The sequence below is a fragment of the Carcharhinus amblyrhynchos genome, chromosome 1 (assembly GCF_965287045.1).
Source record: "Carcharhinus amblyrhynchos chromosome 1, sCarAmb.v2.hapA, whole genome shotgun sequence".
Classification (NCBI taxonomy): domain Eukaryota; kingdom Metazoa; phylum Chordata; class Chondrichthyes; order Carcharhiniformes; family Carcharhinidae; genus Carcharhinus; species Carcharhinus amblyrhynchos.
Window position 1 is genome coordinate 179,631,387 of NC_137324.1, and position 27,173 is coordinate 179,658,559.

The window sequence follows — 27,173 nt, forward strand, 5'->3', positions numbered from 1 at the left end:
ATAAGACAAGCATCGATCAAAATGGGGAGATGTTCTTTACATAAATCTTGGACTGTTTTCCTTTGGCAGTAAAAATGAACTTTTCTGCCTGAAAGAGGGTGGGAGGTAACAGAACTGATGTTTGCCTACTTTCTATTGCTATCCAGATCCGTATCACGAGATCCCAACATTGCTCCATTTTGCGGCCAAGAATGGACTAGAGAAACTGACCACTCTGCTTTTAGAATGTCCTGGAGCATTTCAGGCCTCCAGTGTCCTGAATGCTTGTGGAGAAAATCCAAGAGATCTTGCTGAGAAGAATGGGTTTGACCACATTCGGGAGATCTTGGATAGATTCACAGTAAGTTATTTTAATTTTGTTTTATCCAAATAATGCGATGCATCATTTTGTGTAGTGTCTTATTTACACTGCTGGGAAACCCTGGAACGTTTTACTACTTTAATGGTGCGGAACAATTGCAAGGTGTTATTATTCTCCTGCCTGCTTCTTGTTGTGGTCAGTCCTACAATTAGATTCTGACAAATTATCTTCATTTGATAACTTGCTTTTTTAACCCCAGATGCTAATGAATCTGATGTTTTTCCATTGTTGCTGCTTATTGAGGTTGTGATATTGGAAGCTTCCATGCACATTTTGTAGATAATAAATGATCTTGCCACGCAATTTGCAATTCTCGTTCCTGCTCTGGCTAGAACTTCACAGCATTTTGGGGAAGCATGGTGAAACAGTAGTAAGCATTGTTGCCTCACAGCGCCAGGGACCCGGGTTCAATTCACGACCTCAGGTCACTGTCTGTGTGGAGTTTTCACATTCTCCCTGTGTTTGCGTGGATTTCCTCCAGGTGCTCCAGCTTCCTCCCACAGTCCAAAGATGTGCGGGTTAAGTTGATTGGCCATGCTAAAATTGACCCTAGTGTCAGGGAAATTAGGAGGTTAAATATATGTGGTTATGGAAATAGGGCCTGGGTGGGATTGTGATTGGCGAAAACTTGATGGGCCAAATGGCCTCCTTCTGCACTGTAGGGATTCTATCAATTCTGTGGAGTTTGCAGCCATGAGCTTTTCTGCTTGATCTCAAAGTTATTCTGTGCTCCAGGTTATCCTTTCTATTCAACAATCTAACAATGGAGAAATTAGGAGGAAGTTTTTAATTCTGGAGACTATCAAATGTGATGACAATATTTTATCAGAGTCAGATAAAGACTTTTTAAAATATATGCATATCTGGATGTGACAAGTAGACTGCAAATTCTTTCGAATTTTCACTTTCAAACTAATAGTTAAGGTGTCTTCTCCAGAATAAAATTATATAGGTCACGTAAATAAAACTGGCATTTAAATTGTGTTTTTCACAACTCACAAACAAAACCCTCAAGAAATTATGAAGAAAGATTGACCAGGCTATGGGTCTTTTTTCTAGAAAAGAGAAAACTGCCAGTCAGCACCCTTTGCTCAGACAGACAGTATAAATTGTTGTTTCCTCTGAAATTTGGTATTCTTGTATCTGTACATGTTTCTTTTTCAACAATATTCAGTTCTATAATAATTGCTTGGTCATCCAAATGTTGAGTATTGCTGAAAATAGAGACATATTGTCAAAGCTTTTCATTTTGCACCAGGACAGACACAAAAATACCAAATTTCTAAGTGGACACTATATGCTGCATGAGAATAGGGTGCCGATTGGTTGGCAAGTTGACTCTCATTTGATGATGTGTTACCTTAGAGGATACGCCAGGAAACTAATGTTTCCCAATTTTTGTTTAGTTCTTAAAAGGCAAATACAAAATATTAAATGCACGTAAAACATTCCAGAAGAGACTTGTGTTTCCAGCAAGGAGGAAGAGCAAATTGATGGGAAGAGACAGAGAGAAGGAGCATCTTTATAGAGCTCTCTACTTGTGATTCACTCCTATGGATATTCTAGATACAAAGTGAAGCAAATTATTTTTGAAGCTTGCATTCAAGTCATGGTCAGGGCTTCAGCCATCCTCAAAGGATGAATAATTAATAGTTTTTGTACCTTTCTCCCGTTCCTACATGCTTTGGGTTCATGCTCCATGATAACCAAACATTGTGGTAGAAATAGAGGTGTACAAAGTAGAAACAAGCTGCAAAACCCAGCAGCCAAAGTCATACAAGCACGCTGGCAGAATCTGCATTAGAGAGGGTGCAGAAAAGATTCACAAGAATAGATCAAGGGATGAGGAACTTCAGCCACATAGATTGGTGAAGTTGGGACACTTTTCCTCGGAGAAGGGGAGGTTGAGAGGAGGTTTAATCGAGGTGTTCAAAATCATAAGGGGTCCGGACAGAGTAGATGTTCCTATTGGTGGAAGGATGGAAAACTAGAGAACACAGATTTAAGAGAATTGGCAAAAGAAGCAATGTCAACATGAAAAAAAGTGTTTTTACACAGTCAGTGGTGAGGATGTGGAGCGCACTGCCTGAACGTTCTGGAGGCAGCATCAGTTGAGATATTCAACAGAGAATCAGATTATTTGTGCAGAGAAATGAACAGAAGGTGAGGAAATGACACCAGGTGAATTGTTTTCTCGAAGAGCTAGCATATGCTTGATGGGCTGAATGGCCACTTTGTGTTGTAAGTGTCCTGTTGGAGACATAATAGAAGTTTTTAGGAATTGGATGGAGTAGTTATATTGTTATGAACAGGATGGGAGGAGTTTTCAGATTATCTAGCCCCTTCTACACCACAGGTTACACCGTGAGATTAAAAGTTTAACTGATCAACCAAAATGGCCAATTATTTACCTTTGCTGCTGTTAGACCCAGAATATAAGAGACTTTAACCAGACTGCCTTCAATAAACTCAGCACGACTGATTGATTATAAATCAAAACTTTTTTTTAAACAAGTTCCAAGCAAAAATTTACACACAATACAAACATATGAACAAGGAACAGCAGTAGGACATTTTCCCCTCAAACCTGCTCCGCCATTTAATAAGATCATGGCTGATTTGATCACAGACTCAAATCTGCATCCCGCCTACTCACAATGACCTTTCATCACCTTGCTCACCAAGAATCTATCCACCTCTGTCTTAAAAATATTCAAAGACTCTGTTTCCATCTCCTTTTCAGGAAGAAATTTAAAAACAGCACATCCACTGGTTTTGCTTTTATCAACAACACTTGTTACTTCCTAAAAGAACTCCAATAAATTAGTTAAACATAATTTGCCCTCACAAAACCATGTTAACTCTGTCTGATTGTTGAAATGGAAATTTTTTGCTTCTTGACTGTGGTAGAGAGACTCAACAAAATTTGTTCCAACAAAACAACTTATCTTTATTTCCAAAAGACTGCATGCAGCGTTGGCAAAAACTTGAGTTCAGAGAACTGTCGTTACGATTTGCTAATTCTGCTCTCAAGTCCATGCTTACATAAAGAATCAATTCAATAGTTATACCTTTTTCTTATCAGTTTACATGACTTCAGGAATTCGATTATTAATACAAACAGTAGCAACATCATTAATTGTGTTATAACCCGGTGACCTCCGAGACCTCTTTGTCTCATCATTCATACTTTTATCTTGTCTTTCTGATAGAACAGAAGAATGCTGATGACTTTGTCATTTCCGACCTTATTTCGCCTCGCTCATCCAGCCCTAAGTTATGTGGAATCAGACTTATCAGGTCTTGACCTTCTCCGGTCTTATTCATATCTTAGGCTATGCGGAGTCAGTTTTACTTATTTTGTACCAAATACATGTTATGTGATTCCACATGTTATGTGGAATCAGACTTATCAGGCCTTGACCTTCTCTGGTCTTATTCATATCTTAGGTTATGCGGAGTCAGTTTTACTTATTTTGTACCAAATACTTGACCAATTTTCCCATGCCACTACTTCATTCGTACAACTTCACATGATTGCCTTGAGCTTATCCAAGTGCCCTGCTATAACTTCTTCAACAATAGTTTTGAACATTTTCCCCACAACAGATATTTATCTAACTGGCCTACTTTCTATCTCCCTACCTTTTTGAGTAATGAAGTTACATTTGCAATCTACTGGAAACTTCCCCAAATCTAGGGAGATTGGAAAAATAAAACCAATGCATCACTAGACACTTTGTTCGAACACCCTAGGATGAAGTCCATCAACCCGCAGCTCCAACAGTTTACTCAGTACCACTTCCCTGGTGACTGTAATTTTCCCTGAGTTCCCTCCCTTGATTTACAGCTGCTTCTGGGATATTACTTGTATTCTCTGTTGTGAAAACTGATGTAAAATACACGTTCAATTCATCTGTCACCTCATTGTTTTTCACTATCAATTCTCTAGACTCATTTTCTATAGGACCGAAGCTCACTTTGTGAAATCTTTTCTTTTGAAAATATTTATAGAAACTATCACAATCTGTTTTATATTTCTGGCCATCTTTCTCTTGTATTCTAATTTCTCCCTTCTTATTAATCTTTTAGTCATCCTTTGTTGTTCCTTATATTCTTTCCAATCTTCTGTCCTTCCACAATCATATGTCTTCTCTTGAAGTTTGATATTATCATTAACCTTTCTCGTTAGACACGGATAGTGGGTCTGTCTTTTGGACTTTTTCTGACTTGTTGGCATGTATCTATTCAGGGTTTTCTGAAATATCCCCATAAATGTTTGCTCCTGCATCTCTGTTAACCTATTACTTAACCTCATTTGCCACTTCACTTCCGCCAACTCTGCTTTCATCCCCTCATAGTTACCAAACTTAAACTTAAAAATATAGGCTGACATTTTCCAGTCCTTCATGCTGGTGAGGTCTTCTGGCCTTCCAATGGCGAATCCCTGCAGCAGGTTCCCCAGCAGCAGGGGGTGAACTATAGAAAAGGCCATTGACATCAGTGGGACCAGAAGATTCCACTGCTGGCTAATGGTGGACCACCTCTGTTACCGCAAAACATGCTGCGGGTGAGTGGAAAATCCACCCATTGTGTCAGACCTACACCTCTCCCCCTCAAACTGAGTAGAACAATGCACGGTCCGGAAGTATAAGCATTTATCCCTTTAGAAGTACACACAGACACACACACACACACACACACACACACACACACACACACACACACACACACACACACACACACACACACACACACACACAAACAGACACATGGAAAAAATACTTTATTTTTAAAAAGAATCAAGTTCACAGGGTTGCTGTTGATCTGGAAAAACTCTATGTGAAAGTAGACAGCTGATCTCAGTACATGCGTGGAGGTTCTTAACAACAGAGCCTTGGCATGGAAGAAGATAGAACTGGATCAATCCTTCTTGCCTTAGCCTCTCAGGTTTCCAAAGATGGATAAGTTCCACTGAGATGAGAATTCCTTGCTGGATACTGTTAACCACTCTATTAAGACAAGGTAAGGAGAATGCAAGGTGGACAGCTTTTCACTTTCTCAGTATATTCCCAATTGACTTTAATAGAAACAAGTGCAGACATTAATTCACCTGGTGATTGCTGGTAAATCATTAGCCTTTGCCTTTCAGCCAGTTTTTGTCTCCATCGATTAAAGTAATTGCAGTTCAGATCAGTAAATAGTTTTCCCTTCTCAAGTACTATAGTGGTCAGGTGAGTCCTTAAAAAAGGCGTACTCATGCCCAGCGTTTTTTTTAAAATCCAGAATGTGTACAAGAGTCCAAATCAAGGGATCATAAATATCAGATAGTTGCTAATAAATCCAACAGCAAATTTAGGAGAAGTACTTTATCCAGAAAGTAGCAATAATGTGGAACTTGCTCCCACAAGGACTGGTTGAGGTGAATGGGTTAGATACATTTAAGTTGGAAGGTGGATAAAGATGAGGGAGGAAGGAAGATATGGTGATAGAGTGAGATGTGGAATGGAAAGGAGAAAGCTTGAAGCATAAGCACCAGCAAAGAGTAGTTAGGCGGAATAGTCTGTTGCTGCGCTGTACGTCCTGTATGATGCTATGAATAAGCTGTAGTTTCTCAGTAACTATCTCATTTGACAATGGGCACCACTGACAATACAGTTCAAGGCCAAAATGTTCACTGAGGCCTTGGGAGGAGAGAGAATTTGTGTTGAGTATTGTTACTAATTATGTTGAAGTAAGAAAACTCCTGCCATTGTCCCATCATGTTCTGCTATTGGTGAGTTAAAATTAACATCGCATGAATGAACAAACACTGCAACCCAAGCATAGCATTTCTCTATTTTCAATGAATGATGAATATATTTGACAGCTGACATGCATAATGAATGCTGGATTGTAACATTGTGATTTGCAATGTAGTATATAATTGAGGGAGTGGTTTTATTTATTCAAACTTCAGTTTCACAATCAGTTTTGAATGAACTGATTTTGCGACATTTATTTGGTTTAGATTTGTGATCACTGACTATTTACCAGGGTTCAAACAGGTTTCGGTAATAGACACTCCAGGTGGAATTTAATGGGCCTGTTTGCCGTGGGTGCAAATCCTGTTATGGGTGCTAAATCTCTCAGAAAGGGTGTGATGATTGGTTTGCACCATTTTAAAATACATTTTAATATCATTAAGCTGATTTACTCCATGGTATCTGGCCACATTCAATCCTTCTGCGTCCCCACCCCACACACACACGCACAGGGCAGTGCTTGGGGCACATGAGGTGGAACACTGCTGCGAGGGCTCTGGCAAGGAGGTAACTCTCCTGCAATGGGTAGGTTCCCCTCATGTGTGACAGAAGGGGGAAGAGGGGAGAGCTTGTAGGGATGGTCCTCCATGAATGTGATGGGGTTGGAAAGTTACTTTAAACACAGATCAGAGTGCCCTTTAAAGATGGCGTCCTGGTTTCTGTGGAGCCGGTGTTGCAGAATCCAGCAGGCCTCCCTCTACCAGAGTGCTGACACAAACCACACCCCAGATTCTCAGTGCACTGAGTGCCTGAAAATCTGGAGAGAAAACTCTGCTGTGCATCTGGAAAGATACATGCCAGTCAGACCCTGTCATTTTGCCACTTTCTGGAAAATTCTGCACTCTGGATCATGGTCTGATTTCGGCCTCAGTTCTGGGTGGGGAGCCGGGGAGTAGCCATGATGGGAACTCAGATGGGATCTTACAGAACAGCCAATTAAGAAGCCACCTCTGGGGGCCTGTCCAATTGAGGGCAGCAGGTGGGACAGTAGAACGAGAGGTCCAATTGGAGAAACCGTAGTGATATCCATCTGGCAACACAGTCAGGAGAGGTGAATTCTGCAGAGATAGGTAGGAGATCATGAAGGTGCCTTAAAATGGAGAGGCTATCTGCAGCATTGGGAGGAGTGAGCAAAGCTGTCAGATGAACATTGTGGAGGCAGAGCACCTGTACAAGAAGGATACAGCTGTGACCATCACATCCCAGCAACTCCATGCTGGGGGACAGAGTGGTGATGAGGCTCAGGGCTGCTTCTGGCATGCTGTCTCCAGTTACCCCTGGATCTCCAGCATCCTCCGGTGAAGGGGGAGAAGTGGGGTGTTGCTGCCCACCAATGGGATGCACCTCGTGTTATTAGCAGTGTTTCCCTGTTTCACTCCACTTCCAGTAAAATTAATCTAAGACACAAACACATTGAGTAGCTGACCTTCTGCCTTTAACTCAGGTCCTCCTGTAGCTGCTTCTGTGGGACTGGGGAAATTCTGCCTCTAATTACCACTAGATGTTCACAGGACAAATACTTTTTGTTGAGTCACCAAAAACCATTCATTAAATATGAGAAAAGTAAACTTCAAATCATGTCCAGAGAAATATCCTAAGACTCAGCAATTCAGCGCTGTCACTGCCTGTTTACACAGTACTTAATCATCTTATTTCTGTTGAAATAATTCTCGATTGGAACTCGGGAGGCAGTTTAGTAAACTCCATAAATGCGTGGCTATATTAATTACCCCAATGTGAACCTGTTTAAATTACACTCTCCAAGTGCTGTCACTATATCATCTGTGCACCGTGTTACAATTAAACAAACTGCAGCACGCAGATGTAAGTAATGGTAATCCAGCTGTCAGTCGATACAGTACCAGGGACAATCAGCCACAAGACTGGGCCAGAATTTTACATTCTAAAAGCAGACACACGCCCGATCGCGTGAAAGGACAGGAGGATATGTTGGGTGCACATCCTGATATCATTCCGCATGGACCTAATATTACAGTCGACAGGCACATGTGGGAGTTAGTAGCACGCCTGCTGACAATTTAACTATCAATTAAGCTCATTAAAACATCAATTGACTGAAATTTCACAGTGCTGATGCGATTTCACACTGGGCACACATGCAAATTATGTCATCAATACTATTACACCACTGCCTTCCACTGGCTTGCCCAGGGGGTGCATGTGCCATTGTTATTTCCCACAATTTATTTATTTCAACTGGACAGCTCCCTCAGGCTTTCCTGGCAGTCTTCAGGGAACTGCCTCTGCTGCCTTTGAAGATCCATCAGGTACCCATCGGACCCGGCATCCAACAAGTTCCTTGCCCAGACTTTCCAACCATTGAAAAAGCATCTTCCACACTGGGCGGCATTAATTGGTTACGCAGGGTAATATTGAGTTGCTCCTGCGGTGTCACACAACAGTAGATTCGCTTCTGGGCTTGAAAATTCATGTGCACAACATCCAAAATCCAGGCCATGGGTTAGTTTCCCAAATGTGCTGTTCCAACAGAAATCCAGCCACATAGAACTGAAATTTATTCCCAACTCACCAGCATGGTTGATAGTTTTGGATTTCTCATAAGATCCAGCTTACAATGGTTCCTCTGCAAACTGCCCTTGTAGCTAATACTTGTGAGGATGTAATGTATTGCAGCCCCCCATCACGATGGGAACCATGGTGACCAGGCCCAGGTAGTCATCAGAAAGGCCTGCAGCAACAAAACCTCTTCCTCGTGAGTTGGGAATGCAGAAGGGGCTGACATGGGAGCAGCATCTTCATTAGCCTTATTAGAATGAGTCAATTTACATCCACTATCCCCGAGCCCACCACAATTTAATGATGGTTCAGGAATGGAGGCTGCACAACTTTCTCACACCTCCTGAAAAGTCACCTGGAAAACCATGTCAGGTTGCCAACTGCATCCTGGGACGGAGGGCGAACTTTGCGATCAGGCACTCTATGCCAATGAAGGAACCCAGCATTGGATAGGAGGGAGCCACTGAAAGCCATCCTCCCTGCCTTCGCATTCAACCCCTTTCCACCATCAGGTGAACTCCATCCTGCTCTTGTTCACCTGTGCCCTACTCCTGTGCCATTAAGCCTCAGATGGGCACAGTGCTGTCATCAACTAGCGCGCCCACTGCCAGCAGTGTCAAGCTGCTGGCCTCTGGCCAACAGTTCTTGGCGGTGACTTCTAAGAATTCAGTTGTGGGAAATCAATCCTGGTTGCTTTAGTGCCTCAAAGACATTTGATTTCACTGGACTGTTCCCATGGGACTGATGGGAGTTCACCACCAGATCTTTTGACTGGTGGGTGAGACACCAGTAAGCCCAACAAAACCTCAGCTCTTGTATCTGCAGAATGTAAAGTATATCTACCTCAAACCCATGACCTCTAGCAGCTAGAAGGACAAGGGCAGTTGAAACCTGGGAACATTACTACCTGAAAGGTGGTGGCATAGTGGTATTGTCATTGAACTAGTAATTCAGAGACCCAAGTATTGCTCTGGGGACATGGGTTCGAATCCTACCACGGTAGATTATGAAATTTGAATTCAGTAAAAATCTGGAATTAAAAGTCTACTGATGACCATGAAACCACTGTCAATTGATATAAAACCCATTTGGTTCACTAATCTCATTTAGGAAGCAAATCTGCCATCCTTACATGGTCTGGCCTACATGTGACTCCAAACCCACAGCAATGTTGTTGACTCTTACAGGGAATGGCAATAAATGCTGGCTCACATTCCCTGAACAAATCTTTAAAAAAAGTTTGTCTCCAAGTCACTTACCATGCTGATTTGGAAATGTATCACTGTTCCTTCACTATTGCTGTGTCAAAATTCTCAAACGCCCTCCCTAACAGCTCATCACCAGTTTCTCAAGGGCATTTAGGAATGGGCGATAAATGATGGCCAAGTCAGAGATGCATGTATCTCAAGAATTAATTTAAAAAGACACATATATCTGTAAATATCCATATTGTCCAAAACTACTGCACAATTCCACTGTCAAGATGACTCAGAAAATACAGAATGAAGGTAATTTGCCAAGCACTAGACAGGATGTGAGAAGAATTTTTTATTAGTGATCTGGAATGTGTTGCCTGAAAGGCAGTGGAAGCAAATTCAATAACTTGGGAATTGGATAAATACTTTAGAATGAAAATTTGCAGTGATATGGGGGAAAGAGGATGGTGAATGGGACTAATTGGGTGGCTCTTTCAAAAAGTTGGCACAGATTTGATGGGCTGAATGGGCCCCTTCTTTGCCATATGATTCAATGAGTTGCACCTAGTCCTCAAACTGGTGGCAGAATTTTACTGAGTATTTTCTACATGTTTTATTATAGAAAAGTGCAAAAAAGGCTCTAAGCTGTCACATACCTCTTCAAATTCCATTATGATCCATTAGGGTCACACATTGAACATTTGTTTAAGGCTGATGGATGAAATTTCTCACGATTTTAATTCCTCTTAAGATTCCTCAAGTGTTAAATGGAACAATAATTGATCATGTGAAGAAGCATAGTTCTCTGAATATCCCATTGTCTTTTAAATTTTAAAATAGCAGCAAAAAAGCATTAAAACATACACTTCAGTCACAATCCACCCATATAATTCTCCAAATTTCTATAGATGATGTGAGCTTCCCCTCAAACAGCAATCTGCATATTTAATACATTTGTGTGGAATATTTCTTGCATTGAACTTACAACTCCAAAACAGTCCATTCAGCCCAACTGGTACATGCAAATGAAGTTAATATTACTCAAAATAAATTTGGATACTTTAATCACATTATTTCTGTCACACCCTTCATGACCTTAGGACATCCCAAAGTGCTTTGCAGTGCAATAAAGTATTTTTCAAGTTTAGCCATAGTTACATTGCAGCAGCCAACTTGCTCTCAGCAAGCTCTTAGAAACGGCAATGAGATAATAACCAGATAATTGATTTTCTTTGTACGGTTGATTGAGGGATAAATATTGACCAGAATAATGGGAAGAATTTCACTGCTTTTTTTAAAAATGGTAGTATATAATCTTTTCCATTTGTGGAGTAAGATGTGTTTAATGTTTCATCTAAAAGACCACACCTTCAACAGTGCAGTGCTCTATTAAAACTGCACTGGGAGTGTTAGACTATATTATGTGTTCAAATCTCAGCAACTCAAGATAGTGTCTCACCACCACCTCGAGGACAACTAGGAATGGGGAACAAATACTGGCCTAGCCAGCAATGCTCACATCCCATGAAATAAATATTTTTAATAATTTGTCACCTGGATATTGAAGTTTAAAATCTCTACAGCTGAAGGTGGTTTACCATTATTGCAGATCTAAAAATGGCACCATATCCCAAACTGAGAAACACATAACAGGACATTGAATCATAGAATCAGACAGCACTGAGGCTATTTGTCCCACTGCGTAACTGGTAGCTCTTTGAAAGAGTTTTCAGTTAGCCCCACTTCTCTACACTTTTATCATAGCCCCACAATCTCTCCTTTTCAAGTAATCATCCTATTCCTTTGTGGAAGTTATGATTGAATCTGCTTCCAGCACCCTCTTAGGCAGCACCTTCCAGTTCATTGCAGCTCACTGCATAAAAATAACTCCCATCTCATGTTAATAATCATCAATCTGAGTCCCCTGATTACTGATACCCCTACCAGTAGAAATTGTTCGTCTTCATTTAGTCTATTAATATCCTTCATCATTTTGAATGGCAGGACATTGTTAAGCATTGACCTGTTGCTTCATGTAATGGAAGGAAGTGAGGATGTGGTAATGGAGCTGCAGAATGGTAATACATTGTGATAGTGTCTGAGATATATTAGTGATGAGTGCAGCTTCAAGAACTTGAGACAATAGTTGATTTGAATGGGCTGTTATAGGAAAATCTGACTCCAGCTTTTCCCATACAAATTAAGAGCAGAAGGAGGCCATTGGGCCCCTCAAACCTAATCTGCCATTCAATAAGATCTTGACTGATCTGACTGTGGCCTCAATGCCACTTTCCCACCTATCCCAAATGACCTTTAACTCCCTTGTTAGTCAAGAATCTGTCTACCTTTACCTTAAAACTATTCAATGGCTGTACTTTCAATGGCTCTACTTTCACTATTCTCTGAGGAAGAGAGTTTCACAGACTCATGACCCTCTAAGAAATAAGAAGTCTCCTATCCCCAACTTAAATGGAAGACCTCTTATTTTTAAACTATGTTCCCTGATTTTAGTTTCTTCCAAAAGGCAAAACATCCTTTCCATTCTGTCAAGCCCTTCAGGATCTTACATATTTAAGTAAGATCACCTCTCAATCCTCTAAAATTTCACTGGATCCAGGCCCAAACTGTCCAACTTTTCCTCATAAGACAACTCCACTTATGAATCGAGTGAACTTTCTCTAAACTGCTTCTAATGTGATTATATACTTTCTTAAACTGTACACAGTATTCCCGATGTGCTCTCACCAAAACATCCGTACTTTTATATTCCATTCCTCTGCAACAACCAATATCGTTCTATTTCCCTTCCTGATCACTTGCTGTATCTGCATACTGACTTTTTGTGATTCATGCACCAGAATACCCAGATCCTTCTATACCTCAGAGTTCTGCAATCTCTCTCCATTTAAATAATATGGTGTTTTTCTATTCTTCCTGCCAAAGTGGACAAGTTCACATTTTCCCACATTATATTCCATCTACCTAATTTTTGCCCATTCACTTAACCAATAACCCTAAGCAGACTCTTTGGCTAGAATGCTCCAACCGTTCACGCCCCGCTGCCGCTGTCAGCGAGATCGGAAAATTTGGCATTCAGTCAATTCTCTATTCACTTCAGTGGGACCAGAGAATCCCAGCAGCAGATGAAGTCAGAATTCCAGCCTTTCACAACTTGCTTTCTGACCTAGCTTTGTGTCACCAGCATATCTAACGGGTGTACATCAGATCCCTCCATCAAAGTCATTGATGTAGATTTTGGTCCTGGGATACAAGGAGGAAATTGCTGGAGGGAGAAAGGATTATAGGTCCACAGAAATGAATCTGCTTGCCACATCATGTAACAAAACAGAAACTCTCTGTTAAAGGTCTGAAAAAAATTAGGAACAAGCTAAATAAGAGCATGAAAATGCTGCAAGGAATGATACAGATTCCATCTCTTGGGTATCACTGTAATGACAGTCTCTGGGTATCGTTATGGTATCTGATTAGTTGGGGACCTGTGTGTTCTAAACAGAGCAATAAATTGAGGACAAAATGTCTGGTCAGTGATGTAAGATGAGATTGCAGAGCTAAATAGATTGATTGCTTGTGTTCTCTAAGAAGGATTTGAAATCAGGTTAGATCTTGATGGATTTCAGGCCAAGAATGTGCTGAGGGATAAAGCTAAATTAACTTTTATTACAAATTAGCACAAAACGTTGCACAATGGGAATTCAGGCCTCGTTTCTCTGTCTGTGAAGTTTAATTTGAGAAATTGATCTTGGTTAGTGGAGCAGGTGTTGAGTTACCAGATGCAAACAAAGTGAAAGGTCTTAAAGTCTTGTGCGGGATAAAGTCACTCTTGCCATGCAATGCTGAAGGCAGATCCTGTGTGGATCACGCTTTCTCATAATCTCCTAGTGACTATTAGAACTAATGGCAAAGGATACAGACTTCCCGTCAGAAAACAAACATGACAATAAATGATAGCAATCGGAAGAATCTGCTTTGAGTGAGACAGCTGCAACATTCCAGAGGCTAAAGCACAAAACAGCAAAGATTAGCACTCCTGGCAGTGGACAGAAGGAATGCTGCACAGTCAGAGGTGAGACATTCAACATTGGCCGTAAAGGCTCATGCAAATCATAAACACCTCATGAAGCAATTAGGCCAAATGTCCTGTTTCTGTTGAATTCTATTTAATTTTCTGTAATATAGACTGATTTATTGGAGTTCCCACAAAAAAGCAATTATGAACATGCAAACAAAGAGCTCTTGACCATTCAGCCCCTTGATTCTGTTCCACAATTTAATAATATCATTGTTGATTTGATAGTAACCTCAAATCTACATCCTGCCTACTCCTGATAACCTTTCACTGTTTTGTTTACCAAGAATCTGTCTATTCACTCTGATTCCACCACCTTTTGAGGAAAAGGGTTCCAGAAGCTTAAGACCCTCTGAGAGAAATAAATTCTCCTCATTTCTGCTTTAAATAGGCAACCCCTTATTTTTAACCAGTGATCCCCAGTTCTAGATTCTCCCACAAGAGGGAACATCCTTTCCACATCCACTTGTCAAGACCCCTCAGGATCTTAAAGGTTTCGATCAACATCTCTTACTTTTTTACATGCCAGTGGATAAAATCTAGTCCGTCAAACCTTTCTTCATAAGACAACCTGCTTATTCCAGGTATTAGTCGAGTATCCCTTCTTTGAACTACTTTCAATGCATTTAGACCCTTACTTAACAAAGATAACCAATGCTGTACAGAATACTCCAGATGTAGTCTCGCTGGTGCCCTGTACAACTGAAACATAACCTCCCTACTTTTGAATTTAATTCCTCTCACAATAAATAACATTTTATTAGCTTTCCTAATTATACATCTTTTGTGATTCATTGTAAGCTATATTTTAACATATTTTTTTTAAATTCAAGCCTCCATTTCCATTTCCAATCCTGAATTAAAGATGGTCCCATTTCTGACTGGTACAATATTCTAACCTCTTAATTGTTCAGAGGCTGCTAACTCTCAGCAGCAAAGACATGGCCATTATGATTGATATCCTAATTAAGGAGTTGGCAAACAGAAGAGAGCTACACACTCTTACAGTAAATGAAAACTTTCTGTAATATGAGTTCAGCGCTACAGCTGGCCAAAATATGAAGAATGATTCTTTGTAAAATGCTACAATTGGGACACCCACTCACACAGGCCTTAACAGTTTAGTAACACATTCAGGCAAGAATTTTTTGCTGATTTGGTTTTTTTTGGCTTTCTCACAGATTTTCCCCATCAATCTTCCAACACTTGGGTGAGGTCCAGAGGGCAAAAGAACCTGTTGCTAATCCAGGAATGTCAAATAAATCATTCTCCTAGACATTCACCTCGCCTTACCAGCAGCTAACACCACTTTGTTCACCCAGTTCTTACTCTTCACGCACTGAAGTAGTTCCAAGGTTTCTTAGTGTAAATAAGCCAATATGCCAAGAGTGTCATGCACTAGGATCTCAAAAGAGGATGCACTGTTCTTGCTAGTTCATATTTCCTGTGGTTCTTGATGGAGACTGCCTTATCCTCTTTCCCACCCATTAAATCCCACCCCAATCTCACACCAAAACCATTCCACTCTCACCCACTAAACCCCACCCAAATCTTACCCCAATCCCACCCCAAAACAATCCACTAAACCCCACCCCAATCTCACCCACTGAACCCTACCCCAATCTCACCCCAAAACCACCCACTAAGCCCCATTCCAATCTCACCCCAAAACCAACCACTAAACCCCACCCCAATCTCACCCCAAAACCACCCACTAAACCCCACCCCAATCCCACCCCAATCTGACCCATTAAATCCCAGAGTATGGGCTGTTTCATTGGATATTATGTCAAATGGTATGTTGGGTGTTGTGATTCCACTTGTAGAAAGTTTAAATCTGAGGGAAATGTTTTACTCAATAGCATTAGTTGTTCTTAAAAAATTAAACAAACCAGTTTAGCGAGAGGAAAGATAGAAAGGCAGAAACAATGATGGAGCTCATGGCTGCAAACTGTGGCTGTGTAACGGCCAAAGCTCTAGGAATGCCAGCATGGCTGCTTTCAACTGCTTGCCGCACTGTCCTGACTGCAAGGATTGGTGCTAAACATGCAGTAGAAACATGGAGTGGATAGATCATTGACGTCAAACAATCTCTTACATTGGTCTGGCATCGGGATTGCCAACCTGGACTTTGCTGTTCTTGTTAATGTCTTAAACACTCCCAGCTGAACATTCATGAGGAACTCCCTATTGGTGCTAATGGATCATTATGAGACTTCAAGGTGAGGTGCTATCAGGTGCTGCAGAGTGAGTGGAAATGTCGTTCAGTGTTATTGGGGAGGAGTTTAGAAATGTTTTGGGATTCACAATGGAGTGATGCTAAATTTTGACCAGAAGGTCTGAGGAGTTAGAAGGTCTGTCAGGGCAAAGCCTGCTCTCAGTGAGGCAGAAAATGGTAGCAGTTCCTATTGGGCTGCAGCATAACATGGAGGTGGAGCAGAGGCAACAGAGAGGAGAGAGGTGGCAATAAAAACACTACCCATAGATACCCAGGACCAGTATCTGTGAAATATATGTTCTGATCAAGGAGGTGATGAATGAACTGTGCCACTTCCATAACTTGAGCTGCAACCACTATGAAGGGTAAGAAGGTGATTTGATTTGATTTATTATTGTCACATGTATTGGGATATAGTGAAAAGTATTGTTTCTTGTGCGCTATACAGACAAAACATTCCATTCAAAGGGTATATAGGGGAGAAGGAAACGAGAGGGTGCAGAATGTAGTGGTGCAGCCATAGCTAGGGTATAGTGAAAGAGCAACTTTTGTAGAGAAAGAGCAACTTTATATGAGGTAGGTCCATTCAAAAGTATGGCAGCAGCAAGGAAGAAGCTGTTCTTGAGTTGGTTGGTATGTGATCTCAAACTTTTTCCCAATGGAACAAGGTAGAAGAAAGTATGTTTCGGGTGCATGGAGTCCTTGACTATGCTGGTTGCTTTTCTGAGGCAGCGGGAAGTATATATGGAGTCAATGGATGGGAGGCTGGTTTGCATAATGGTTTGCATAATGGACATACATTCACAATCCTTTTGCACTTTCTTGCGGCCTTGGTCAAAGCAGGACCCATACCAAGCTGTGATACATCCGGAAACAACACTTTCTTTGATGCATCTGTAAAAATTGGCGAGAGTCATAGCAGATGCGCCAAATTTCCTTAGCCTCCTGAGAAAGAAGAGACGTTAGTGGGCTTTCTTAACTATTGCATTAGCGTGGAGGAACCAGAATAGGTTCTTGGTGATCTGGACACATAGAAACTTGAAGTTTTTGACCATTTCCACCTGATCCGCATTAATGTAGACAGGAGCATGTCCTCCTCCATACTTCCTGAAGTCGATGACTAGCTCCTTCATTTTACTTGCATCTAGGAGAGATTATTGTCATTGCACCATTGCACCAGATTCTTCATCTCTTCTCTGTACTCTGTCTCATCATTGTTTGAAATCCAACCCTCTACGGTGGTGTCATCAGCAAACTTGAAAATCAAGTTGGAAGGGAATTTGGCCACACAGTTATAGATGTATAAGGAATATAGTAGGGGGCTGAGTGGGGCATCGGTGTTGAGGAGAATCATGGAGGAGGTATTGTTGCCTATCCTCACTGATTGCAGTCTGTGTGCTAGGAAGTCTCAGATCCAATCACAGAGGGAGGAGCCAAACCCTAGGCCATGGAGTTTGGAGATGAATTTTGTTGGGATAATGGTGTTGAAGGCTGAGTTCTAGTCAATAAGTAGGAGTCTGACATAAGTGTCCTTGCTATCCAAGTGTGTAGGGCCAGAGAGATGGCATCTGCTGTGGACCTGTTGCAGCAACAAGTGAAATATAGTGGATCCAGGCCATCTGTCCCATATATCACACATCACATGAACTGATCTGTGCCATGACTAACTTTTCAAAGCACTTCATAATGATAGATGTCAGAGCCCCTGGGTGATAGTCATTAAGGCATGCTGCCTGGCTTTTCTTTGATACAGTGATGATGGCTGTCTTCTCAAAGCAGGTAGGGACTTCAGCTTAGTATAAGGAGAGGTTAAGAATGTCTGTGAATATCCCCGTCAGCTGGTTCACACAGGATCTGAGTGCTCATCCGGGTACCCCATCTGGGCTCGTCCGGGTACCCCATCTGGGCTTTCTGTGAATTAACTTTCAAAAAGACTGATCTGACGTCTGATGGTGACCCCAGATATCAATAATGCTGCTACAAGCAATTCACAATGCATTTTAGCAATCAGGGTGGTGACAAACCCTGCACACCAATAAAGAAGACTTCACTGTCTTCTGCCTTACCTGAGAGAATCTGAATGGCTTTGACAGGATAGCAACATTCCTAATGCTGTAGGAAGTTAGTGACTCCACTTACGTGGCCCTATGGGACCCACATATTAACATATTAACACATATTAACTGCATTCCAAGGTCTCTCACTCAATGAATGTACAGTTGGTAAATGAACATATCCAGAAAATCCAGCCCAGATACATGCATTGTGAGCCAGCCAGTCATTCCAGCCATATTTGTCCATCACAATGAGTGTTAAAAATACTCAGTCAACAGCTCCCTCCACCAGCTGACTGTGTGAGCGAGGATCATGTGCTTACAGTGAGAGACACACTGTCATCATGCAGCAAATCATCAGTGTTCTGAAACAGCAACTCCACTGCATGGACACCTGGGGGGTGCCCTCCGGTACTCACCTGACTTTTGGAGAGCACCTCAGGAGGGGGGGAAGAGGGGGAGAGGAAGAAGGAGGAGGGGGAGAATAGAGGGGAAGGGAGGAGAAGAAAGAAAAGGAGGGGGCAATAAGTGGATGAGGAATCAGGAGGAAAGGAAGAGGGAGAAGAGGAAGAGACAACCAAGATTTTCTTACTCAGACTCCAGCTCCCCTCTGGTCTCATTCCCACATCACTGGTGCTTCACAATTTCCCTCCTTTCAATCTGTCTGTTACTGACCATCACTGTATGCCCTTAGATCAATCCCTGAAATAAATGTTTCTAACAAAAAATAATTCCATAAGAACTTTATCCAACAACACTTCCAATGATATAAAAAACCAGAACAATTCAACTTTTTCCTGTCAAACAGTTCATCCCTCATCCCCAATAAATTTATCATGAATTGATGAAAGATTTCAAAGGAAGTGCAAAAGCCTACATCTTTAACGCTCCTGGATTTTTCTTCTGGTTTTCTGCTCCCAGCAGTGTCCTAGAGAGAAATCTTCAATTCCTGGTGACAGCAGGACAATCATGGAGATGTTGGTAATTCTAAACTCGAGCAACCATTAAGTCATGGGCTGACACTTAACTGCTGCGACGGGTACTGGGAAATAGTCACCAGCCAGGTACCACATCCTCACATAGCTTCAGGAGAGGAACAGGACACTCATTGACTGACACTTCTGTTCTTGTTGGTAGTTCTGGTCATGGTTTCAGGTCCCCTTCTACAGACTGGAGCTCAGAATCCAGAATGGCAGTTCAGCACAATGCTGAGGGAGTGCTGTTCTGTCAGAGGTGTTGTGTTTTGGATGAGACATTAACCTGAGGCCTCTCTGCCTCTCAGGAGGACATGAAACATTCCATGGCATTATTTTGAAGAACAGCAGGGAAATTTTCCCCAGTGTCCTGGCCAATGTTGTATCCCTCAATCAACATCACTAAAATCAGATTTTCAGTTGCACAATATTCTGCCACATTTTCCACAGTAACTACACTTCAAAAAAGTGCTTCAATGATGGCAGTGTTTTGGGTTGTCCTGAGGCTGTGATCGGCACTATATAAATGCAAGTCTTTATTTTGATGTTTCAGAATTGTGTAACGTCAATATCCAAACTACAACTGGTATAAATCCCATTAGAAACATCAGAGGATTTGTACACTGTTGTGGAGATGGGTGTGCATTAATATCACCTGCTTAAGGGAAAATACTGCATCAGATTTATTGAAATAGCCTATTAATATAATCAAATTGCCAGTGATGGTAGTGATGGTTAGTAACAGACTTTGAGTTATTTCTATAATTCCCAGGGTAATACATTTGCATTAAAGAAATCAAAGGCAGGGTTCTTACTTAGATATTTTTTTCACAGTGAACCAAGTGTTTCTCATACCTACTTGTGTATATTTTCTATCCAAATTGGCAGGGAAATAATTTGTATTGGATGGATTAGTGCCTTTGAACAACACAGGATGATCCCTGTGATATTTATATCTCAATAGAACCTGCCTATAATGAGCCATTTTACAATCTAGTGACAAGTGATGCAATTAGGGCCAAAAGCCATACCTTTGTGAGTTTACTCACCAAACTCAGCATGTTTTGAGGATTTAGACACTATGGCCTTGCTCAACCCAAGACCAGAAAATCCCACCCGAGGTCAATGGACCTCATCTGTTCCTATTCCCATGGTGGGCACGGCAGTAGAATTACTTTCTGTTATTCAGCTGGGATGATGTTTCCCTCTTGGCTGTAGAGTTCAGAATGAAGGACACATTCTCAGGGTCAGGGCTCAATTCATGTAGGGCTGATGAAAGAAGGGAAATCTTGGGAATTCTCTACGCCAGACAACTACCATGAATGCTCAGTCACTGAGGTTATTTAAGACTGAGGTTGATAAATATTTGGACACCATGGGAATTAAGGGTTATAGGGATAGGGTTGGTAGGTACAATTGAAGCTGTAGATCAAATAAGGAATACGAAATAGGAGCAGGAATAGGCCAACTAGCCCTTCGAGCCTACCCCACCATTCAATAAGATCATGGCTGATCTGTCGTGGCTCAGTTCCACATTCCCGCCCTCTCCCCATAACCCTTAATCCCCTCTCTTATCAAAAACCCATCAACCCGCGTCTTAAAAATATTTAGCGAGGTAGCCTCCGCCACTTCAACGGGCAGAGAATTCCAGAGATTCACCACCCTTTGAGTGAAGAAGTTCCTCCTCAACTCTGTTCTAAACCGCCCCCCCTTTATCTTGAGGCTGTGCCCCCTCGTCCTACTATCCTTTCTGAGCGGGAAGAGTCTCTCCACCTCTATCCTATCCATCCCATTCATCATCTTATACGTCTCAATGAGATCTCCCCTCATTCTTCTAAACTCTAACGAGTACAAGCCTAATTTATTCAGCCTCTCCTCATAGCTCAACCCCCTCAAGTCCGGCATCAGCCTAGTAAACCTCCTCTGCACTCCCTCCAAGGCCAAAATATCCTTGCGTAAGTACGGCGCCCAAAACTGCACACAGTACTCCAGCTGCGGCCTCACCAATGCCCTATACAGCCGCAGCAAGACCTCCCTACTTTTATATTCAATCCCCCTCACGATGAAGGCCGGCATCCCATTCGCCTTCCTGACCACCTGCTGCACCTGCAAGCTGGGTTTTTGCGACTCATGCACAAGGACCCCGAGGTCCCTCTGCATCGTCGCCTGCTGCAGTTTTTCTCCACGTAAGTAATAATCCTTCCTACCATTATTCCTACCAAAGTGGACCACCTCGCACTTGCCAACATTAAATTCCATTTGCCATTTCCTGGCCCATTCGCCCAGCCTATCTAGATCCTTCTGTAGACTCTCACCACCCTCCGCACAATTTGCCTTTCCACCAATTTTGGTGTCATCAGCAAATTTCGACACCCTACACTCGGTTCCCTCCTCCAGATCATCTATATAAATGGTAAATAGCTGAGGCCCCAGCACCGACCCCTGGGGCACTCCACTAGTCACCATCCGCCAATCCGAATAGCACCCATTGACCCCCACTCTCTGCCTCCTATTTGACAACCAGTCCTCTATCCACGCTAACACCCTACCCCCAACTCCATGCCCTCTGACCTTCTGCAATAACCTCTTGTGAGGTACCTTGTCAAACGCCTTCTGAAAATCAAGAAACACCACATCCATCGGCTCTCCTCTATCCACCGCCCTAGACACATCCTCATAGAACTCCAATAAATTTGTCAGACACGACTTCCCTTTAACGAAACCATGCTGCGTCTGCTCTATCAAGCAGTTCCCCTCAAGATGCCTCACTATTTCCTCCTTGATGACGGATTCTAACATTTTACCTACAACAGACGTTAAACTAACAGGCCTATAATCCCCCGCCTTTTGCCTGGCACCCTTCTTAAACAACGGCGTAACATTAGCCGTTTTCCAATCTTCCGGCACTTCCCCGGAATCCAGCGACGTCTGGAAAATAACCACCAAGGCATCCACTATCACCTCCGCCATTTCTTTCAGGACCCTCGGATGCATTCCATCCGGTCCTGGGGACTTGTCCACAATCAGCCCCTCCAGTCTGTCGAGCACCACCTCTCTAGTAACAGTAATGTCATCGAGACCCTCCAGTCCTACCACCTTTCCGTCTCTAACATCCGGCAAATTATTCACGTCCTCCTCCGTGAAGATCGAAACAAAAAAGTTATTCAAGACCTCAGCCATTTCCCCATCCCCTACCACTAGGTCCCCCTTCTCATCCTCTAAGGGACCAACGTTCACCCTAGCCAGCCTCTTCCTTTTTATATATTTATAAAAACTCTTGCTATCCTTTTTTATATTAAGCGCCAGCCCAGCTTCATAGTTTCTCCTACCCTTCTTTATCAACTTCTTTGTCAATCTTTGTTGACATTTAAACCTCTCCCAATCCTCTTCTTGCCCACTACTCTTAGCTACTCTAAACGCCTCCGCTTTTAATTTAACACTTTCCTTCACCTCCTTCGCTATCCACGGTTTATTACCTCTCCTCCTACGGTCCTTTTTGACCATCGGAATAAATTTCTGCTGAGCACCAAGAAAGATCTCCTTAAAGATCCTCCACTGCTCCTCAGCAGACCTACCTTCCAACGTGCTCCCCCAGTCCACATTCGCCAATTCTTCTCTCATCCTACCGTACTCCCCTCTGTTCAAACAAAGGATGCATGTCCGGGAACCCACTTTCTCCTCCTCCATCTGCACCAGAAACTCCACCATACAATGATCACTCTCCCCAAGAGGATCCTTCACCACAAGGTCCCTAATTCTACCCGCTTCATTACATAGCACCAGATCCAAGATAGTTCGCTCCCTCGTCGGCTCCAACACACACTGTTCCAGGAAACTATCCCGGCAGCATTCCAAGAACTCCTCCTCGAGCCCACCGCGTCCAACATGGGTCGACCAATCAATATGCAGATTGAAATCCCCCATAACTACGGCCGTCCCATTCCTGCACGCCACACTTATTTGCGCGTTAACAGCCCGCCCCACCTCCAGATCATTATTTGGGGGCCTATAGACGACACCCACCAGCGTCTTCCTCCCTTTGCTGTTCCTAATCTCTACCCACAACGATTCCACGTTCTGCTCCTTGGCTCCAATATCATCCCTTGCTACCACCCTGATGCTATCCTTAATCAGCAGAGCTATGCCCCCCCTTTTCCCTCCCGCCTATCCTTCCTAAACACTTGATACCCCTGGACATTCAGCTCCCAGTCCCTGTCACCTTGCAGCCACGTCTCTGTAATGGCCACCAGATCATATCCATTTGTGTCGATCTGCACCACCAACTCATCCACTTTATTCCTAATGCTTTATGCATTCAGATAAAGCGCCTTCATCCCAGCCTTCACCTGGACCTTATTTGCTGGAACGCCACCAACCACACTCACGCCCCTTACTCCCTCTATTATTGGGACATCCTTGGCCTCTATCCTTACCTGTACCCTCTCCTTAACTTTAGACCCCGTAATGTCACCTACCCTCGCACCCTCCCCCCCCCCCCCAATTAGTTTAAAGCCCTGTCTACAGTCCTCTTTACACGATTCGCCAGCACTCTGGTCCCAGCACGGTTCAGACCAACCCCATCCCGCCCGAACAGGTCCCACCTACCCCAATACTAGTGCCAATGCCCCATAAATTCAAACCCATTCCTCCCACACCAATCCCTGAGCCACCCATTCACTTCCTTAATCCTATCAACCCTACGCCCGTCTGCACTCGGTTCAGGCAGTAGCCCAGAGATGACCACCTTGTCGGTTCTACTTTTTAATTCCATTCCCAGCTTTTCATACTCCCTCCCCAGATCCTCAGTTTGCATTTTGCCTACGTCGTCGGCACCCACATGAACCACAACGACCGGATTCTCACCCTCCCACTCCAGGTTCCTCTGCAGCCCAGATGCGACATCCTGGACCCGAGCACCAGGCAGATAACACACCCTTCTGTGCACTTTGTCATTGTGACAAAGGACAGTGTCAATACCCTTAACCCCACTATCCCCAATTACTACTACGTTCCTTTTCCCCTTCTCTTTGCCTATGTCCTGCTGCATCACTGTACCGTGTGCAGTCTGCTCACCAACCTCACCTCCCTCGTCCTCGTCCAGACTGGAAGCAAGAACCTCAAACCTGTTATGCAGCTTGAGAGCCTGAGGCCTCCTCTCCCCATCCTCCTTCCTCCTCTCCCCACCCTCCTTCCTCCTCTCCCCACCCTCCTTCCTCTTCTCAGCAGCCCCCTCTTGTTCCTGACCCTTAGAGTTAGCCAGTCTGGGGGGGGTGGATGTCTCTTGCACCCCATTGACAATGGCACCCTTTCTCCCCCTGATGAGCCTCAGTGTCTGTAGCTCAGAGGCCAGCTCATCTACCTTGAGCTGGAGCTCCTCCAGCAACCTGCATTTACTGCAGACATGGTCACTGGGGAGGACCCTGGGGTCCACCAGTTCCCACATCATACAGAAACCACACATCACATGCCCCTCCATTATTCACTGTGGTAATGTTGAAAATTTCCACACGAACTCACCTGGCCCTTTTTCTCCCCAGCCCTTTTGATATTAAGCCCTAATAGCTCACTCTACTTCCCTCTCACTCCACTGCCCGCTCAGACGCTGCCCGCTGTCTACACCAGGCCTCCTTTTAAACCTGGCGCTGATTTAAAGCTGGCTGGCCCACAACTCCTTGTAACCACTCCCTCAGAATTCTTAAAGCAGTAAATACAATAAAATAAATGCTTTAAACAGTTCTACAAAGAACAAAGTGCTTTAAACTTATTTAAACAGGTTTCTAACAGGTAAAATCTTATCTCTCTCTCTCTGCTCCTTCACTCGTCTGCAGAAAAGGAGTGAATGGCCTTCTCTTGCTCCTAGCACAATGTGCCTGGAGCATGAGGTATATTAGATACTGTATGAGGAAGTATAATATCTGTTAGTTTAAGCCCCACTTTGATCTTGTTTCATCTATTGGATCAGTCGTATTGCAACAGTTATTTAATAGAATCATAGCATCCCTACAGTGCAGAGGGAGACCATTCGACCCATCGAGTCTGCACTGACTCTTCAACAGAGCATCTTAACCAGGCCCACCCCATCCCTGTAACCCCACTAATTCCCCTAACCTACACATCTTGGGACACTAAGGTGTAATTTAGCAAGGCCAACCCACCTAACCTGCACATCTTTAGACTGAAGGAGGAAACCTGAGCACCCAGAGGAAACCCATATAGACGCAGGGAGAATATGTAAACACCCAAGGCCTGAATCAAACCTGCGTCTTTGTGCTGTGAGGTTAGATGTTGCATTGATTCTGGGTGCTTTCTACCTCTAGTGGCTGTGCTAATGATGGAGATTCCTTCAAAGGTTCTGTTCCTTGATTCCTGTTTGTCTCATGTCATGGAGCTGTTTCTGAAGATGGATCCTTATACTCGCATAAGTAAAACTGACCCACTTTGTGCAAGTAGATAACTGGACGTTTGAAGCGAAGTATGGAATAAAGAAAGAAAATGACTTGCATTTCTAATGACTGCCTTATCCTCAAAACATCTCAACAGCAATTAACATTGGGATACACAAGAGGTCAGAATTGAAAAGTGCAGAGATGTCTGAGAGTTATAGAGGCTAAAGGAGACTACAGCAATAGGGAGGGGGTGAGGCTGTGGTGGGATTTGAATACAAAAATGAGATTTTAAAATTGAAGCGTTGCTGGACCAGGAGCTAATCTAGGGTTATGAGGAAAGGGCAGGCAAGTGGACATGAGGAATGTCGATCAGCCGTGATCCTATTGAATGGCATAGCCGGCTCATAGGCCGAACGGCCTCTTCCTGTTCCTATTTCTAATGGTCTTATGGTCAATGTAGGAGAGAGCACAGGGGTGATGGGTAAGGGGGACTTGATGCGAGTTAGGACATGGCAGCAGAGACTTGGATGAGCTGATGTTTACAGAATGTGGAATGCAGGTAACCAACTGGAGAATACTTCCCAAATTATGAGGAAAATTTATGACTAACTCCTCTTACTCTGCTTACTCTGCAAACGAAACAAGGTGAATAAACTGTTCAAAGGCCTCTGTCATGAAGCTGGATATTACCTGTAGGTCTCACCAAAAGGCTCAGCGTGTACTTGCTCATGGGAAGTTTGTCTAATGAGAACAAGTGTTTAAATAATAAACTTCTGGCTTACAGAGATATTTAGATTACTGCATTGTTGGCCTGAGAGTTGGGGGAGATGCAGCACACAATATCTTGAATGATACTGGCGCTTTAATGGGTTAATTTACAAAGACAAATTGCATAAACTAGGCCTTCATTCCCTTATATAGAAGATTAAGTGCTGATTTAACTGAAATGTTTAAGTTGATAAATGGATATGATAGGGTTGGTGGAGAGAAATTATTTCCTGGATGGGTGGAATCTAGAACAAGGGACAAGCCAGGCCATTCAGGGATGTGTCAGGATGCTTCTCCGTACAAAGGAGAGTGGGAATCTGAAACTCTCTCCTCCAAATTGAAATTGAGAATCCATTAAAAATTGATGGATTTTTATTAGGCCAGGCTTTTAAAACAAAGCAGATGGATGAAATTGAATTGCAGGCCAGCTGTGATCTACCTGAGTGATGGAACAGGCTTGAGGAGGTTTCCTTTCTTCCTATGTACAGACAAGGGTATCAACCCACAACTAGTCTTCTAATGCAAATACTTGCAAAGACCTGTGTTTATATAGCACTTTCCACATTCTAAGGACATGCACAGACAATGAATTCCCTTTGAAATGTCATCATAGTGGTTGATATGTGCGCTGTAAGAGCCTAGAAATAAGCAGTGAATCTATAATGGTGGTGCTCTTAGAATCATAGAAACCCTACAGTACAGAGAGAGGCCATTCAGCCCATTGAGTCTGCACCAACCACAATCCCACCCAGGCCCTACCCCCATATCCCTACACATTTTACCCACT

At 42.9% G+C, this 27,173-nt stretch overlaps 1 protein-coding gene across 3 annotated transcripts in view; it reads left to right on the forward strand.

Annotated features, from left to right (window-relative positions):
* Positions 1-27,173, forward strand: part of LOC145350931 (B-cell scaffold protein with ankyrin repeats-like) — a 232,404-nt gene that overhangs the window by 101,992 nt on the left and 103,239 nt on the right. For all 3 annotated transcript variants that reach the window (XM_080200418.1, XM_080200427.1, XM_080200437.1), the window contains exon 8: positions 147-340. In XM_080200418.1, coding sequence (XP_080056544.1) covers positions 147-340 — 194 coding nt within the window. The remainder of the gene's footprint in view (positions 1-146; positions 341-27,173) is intronic.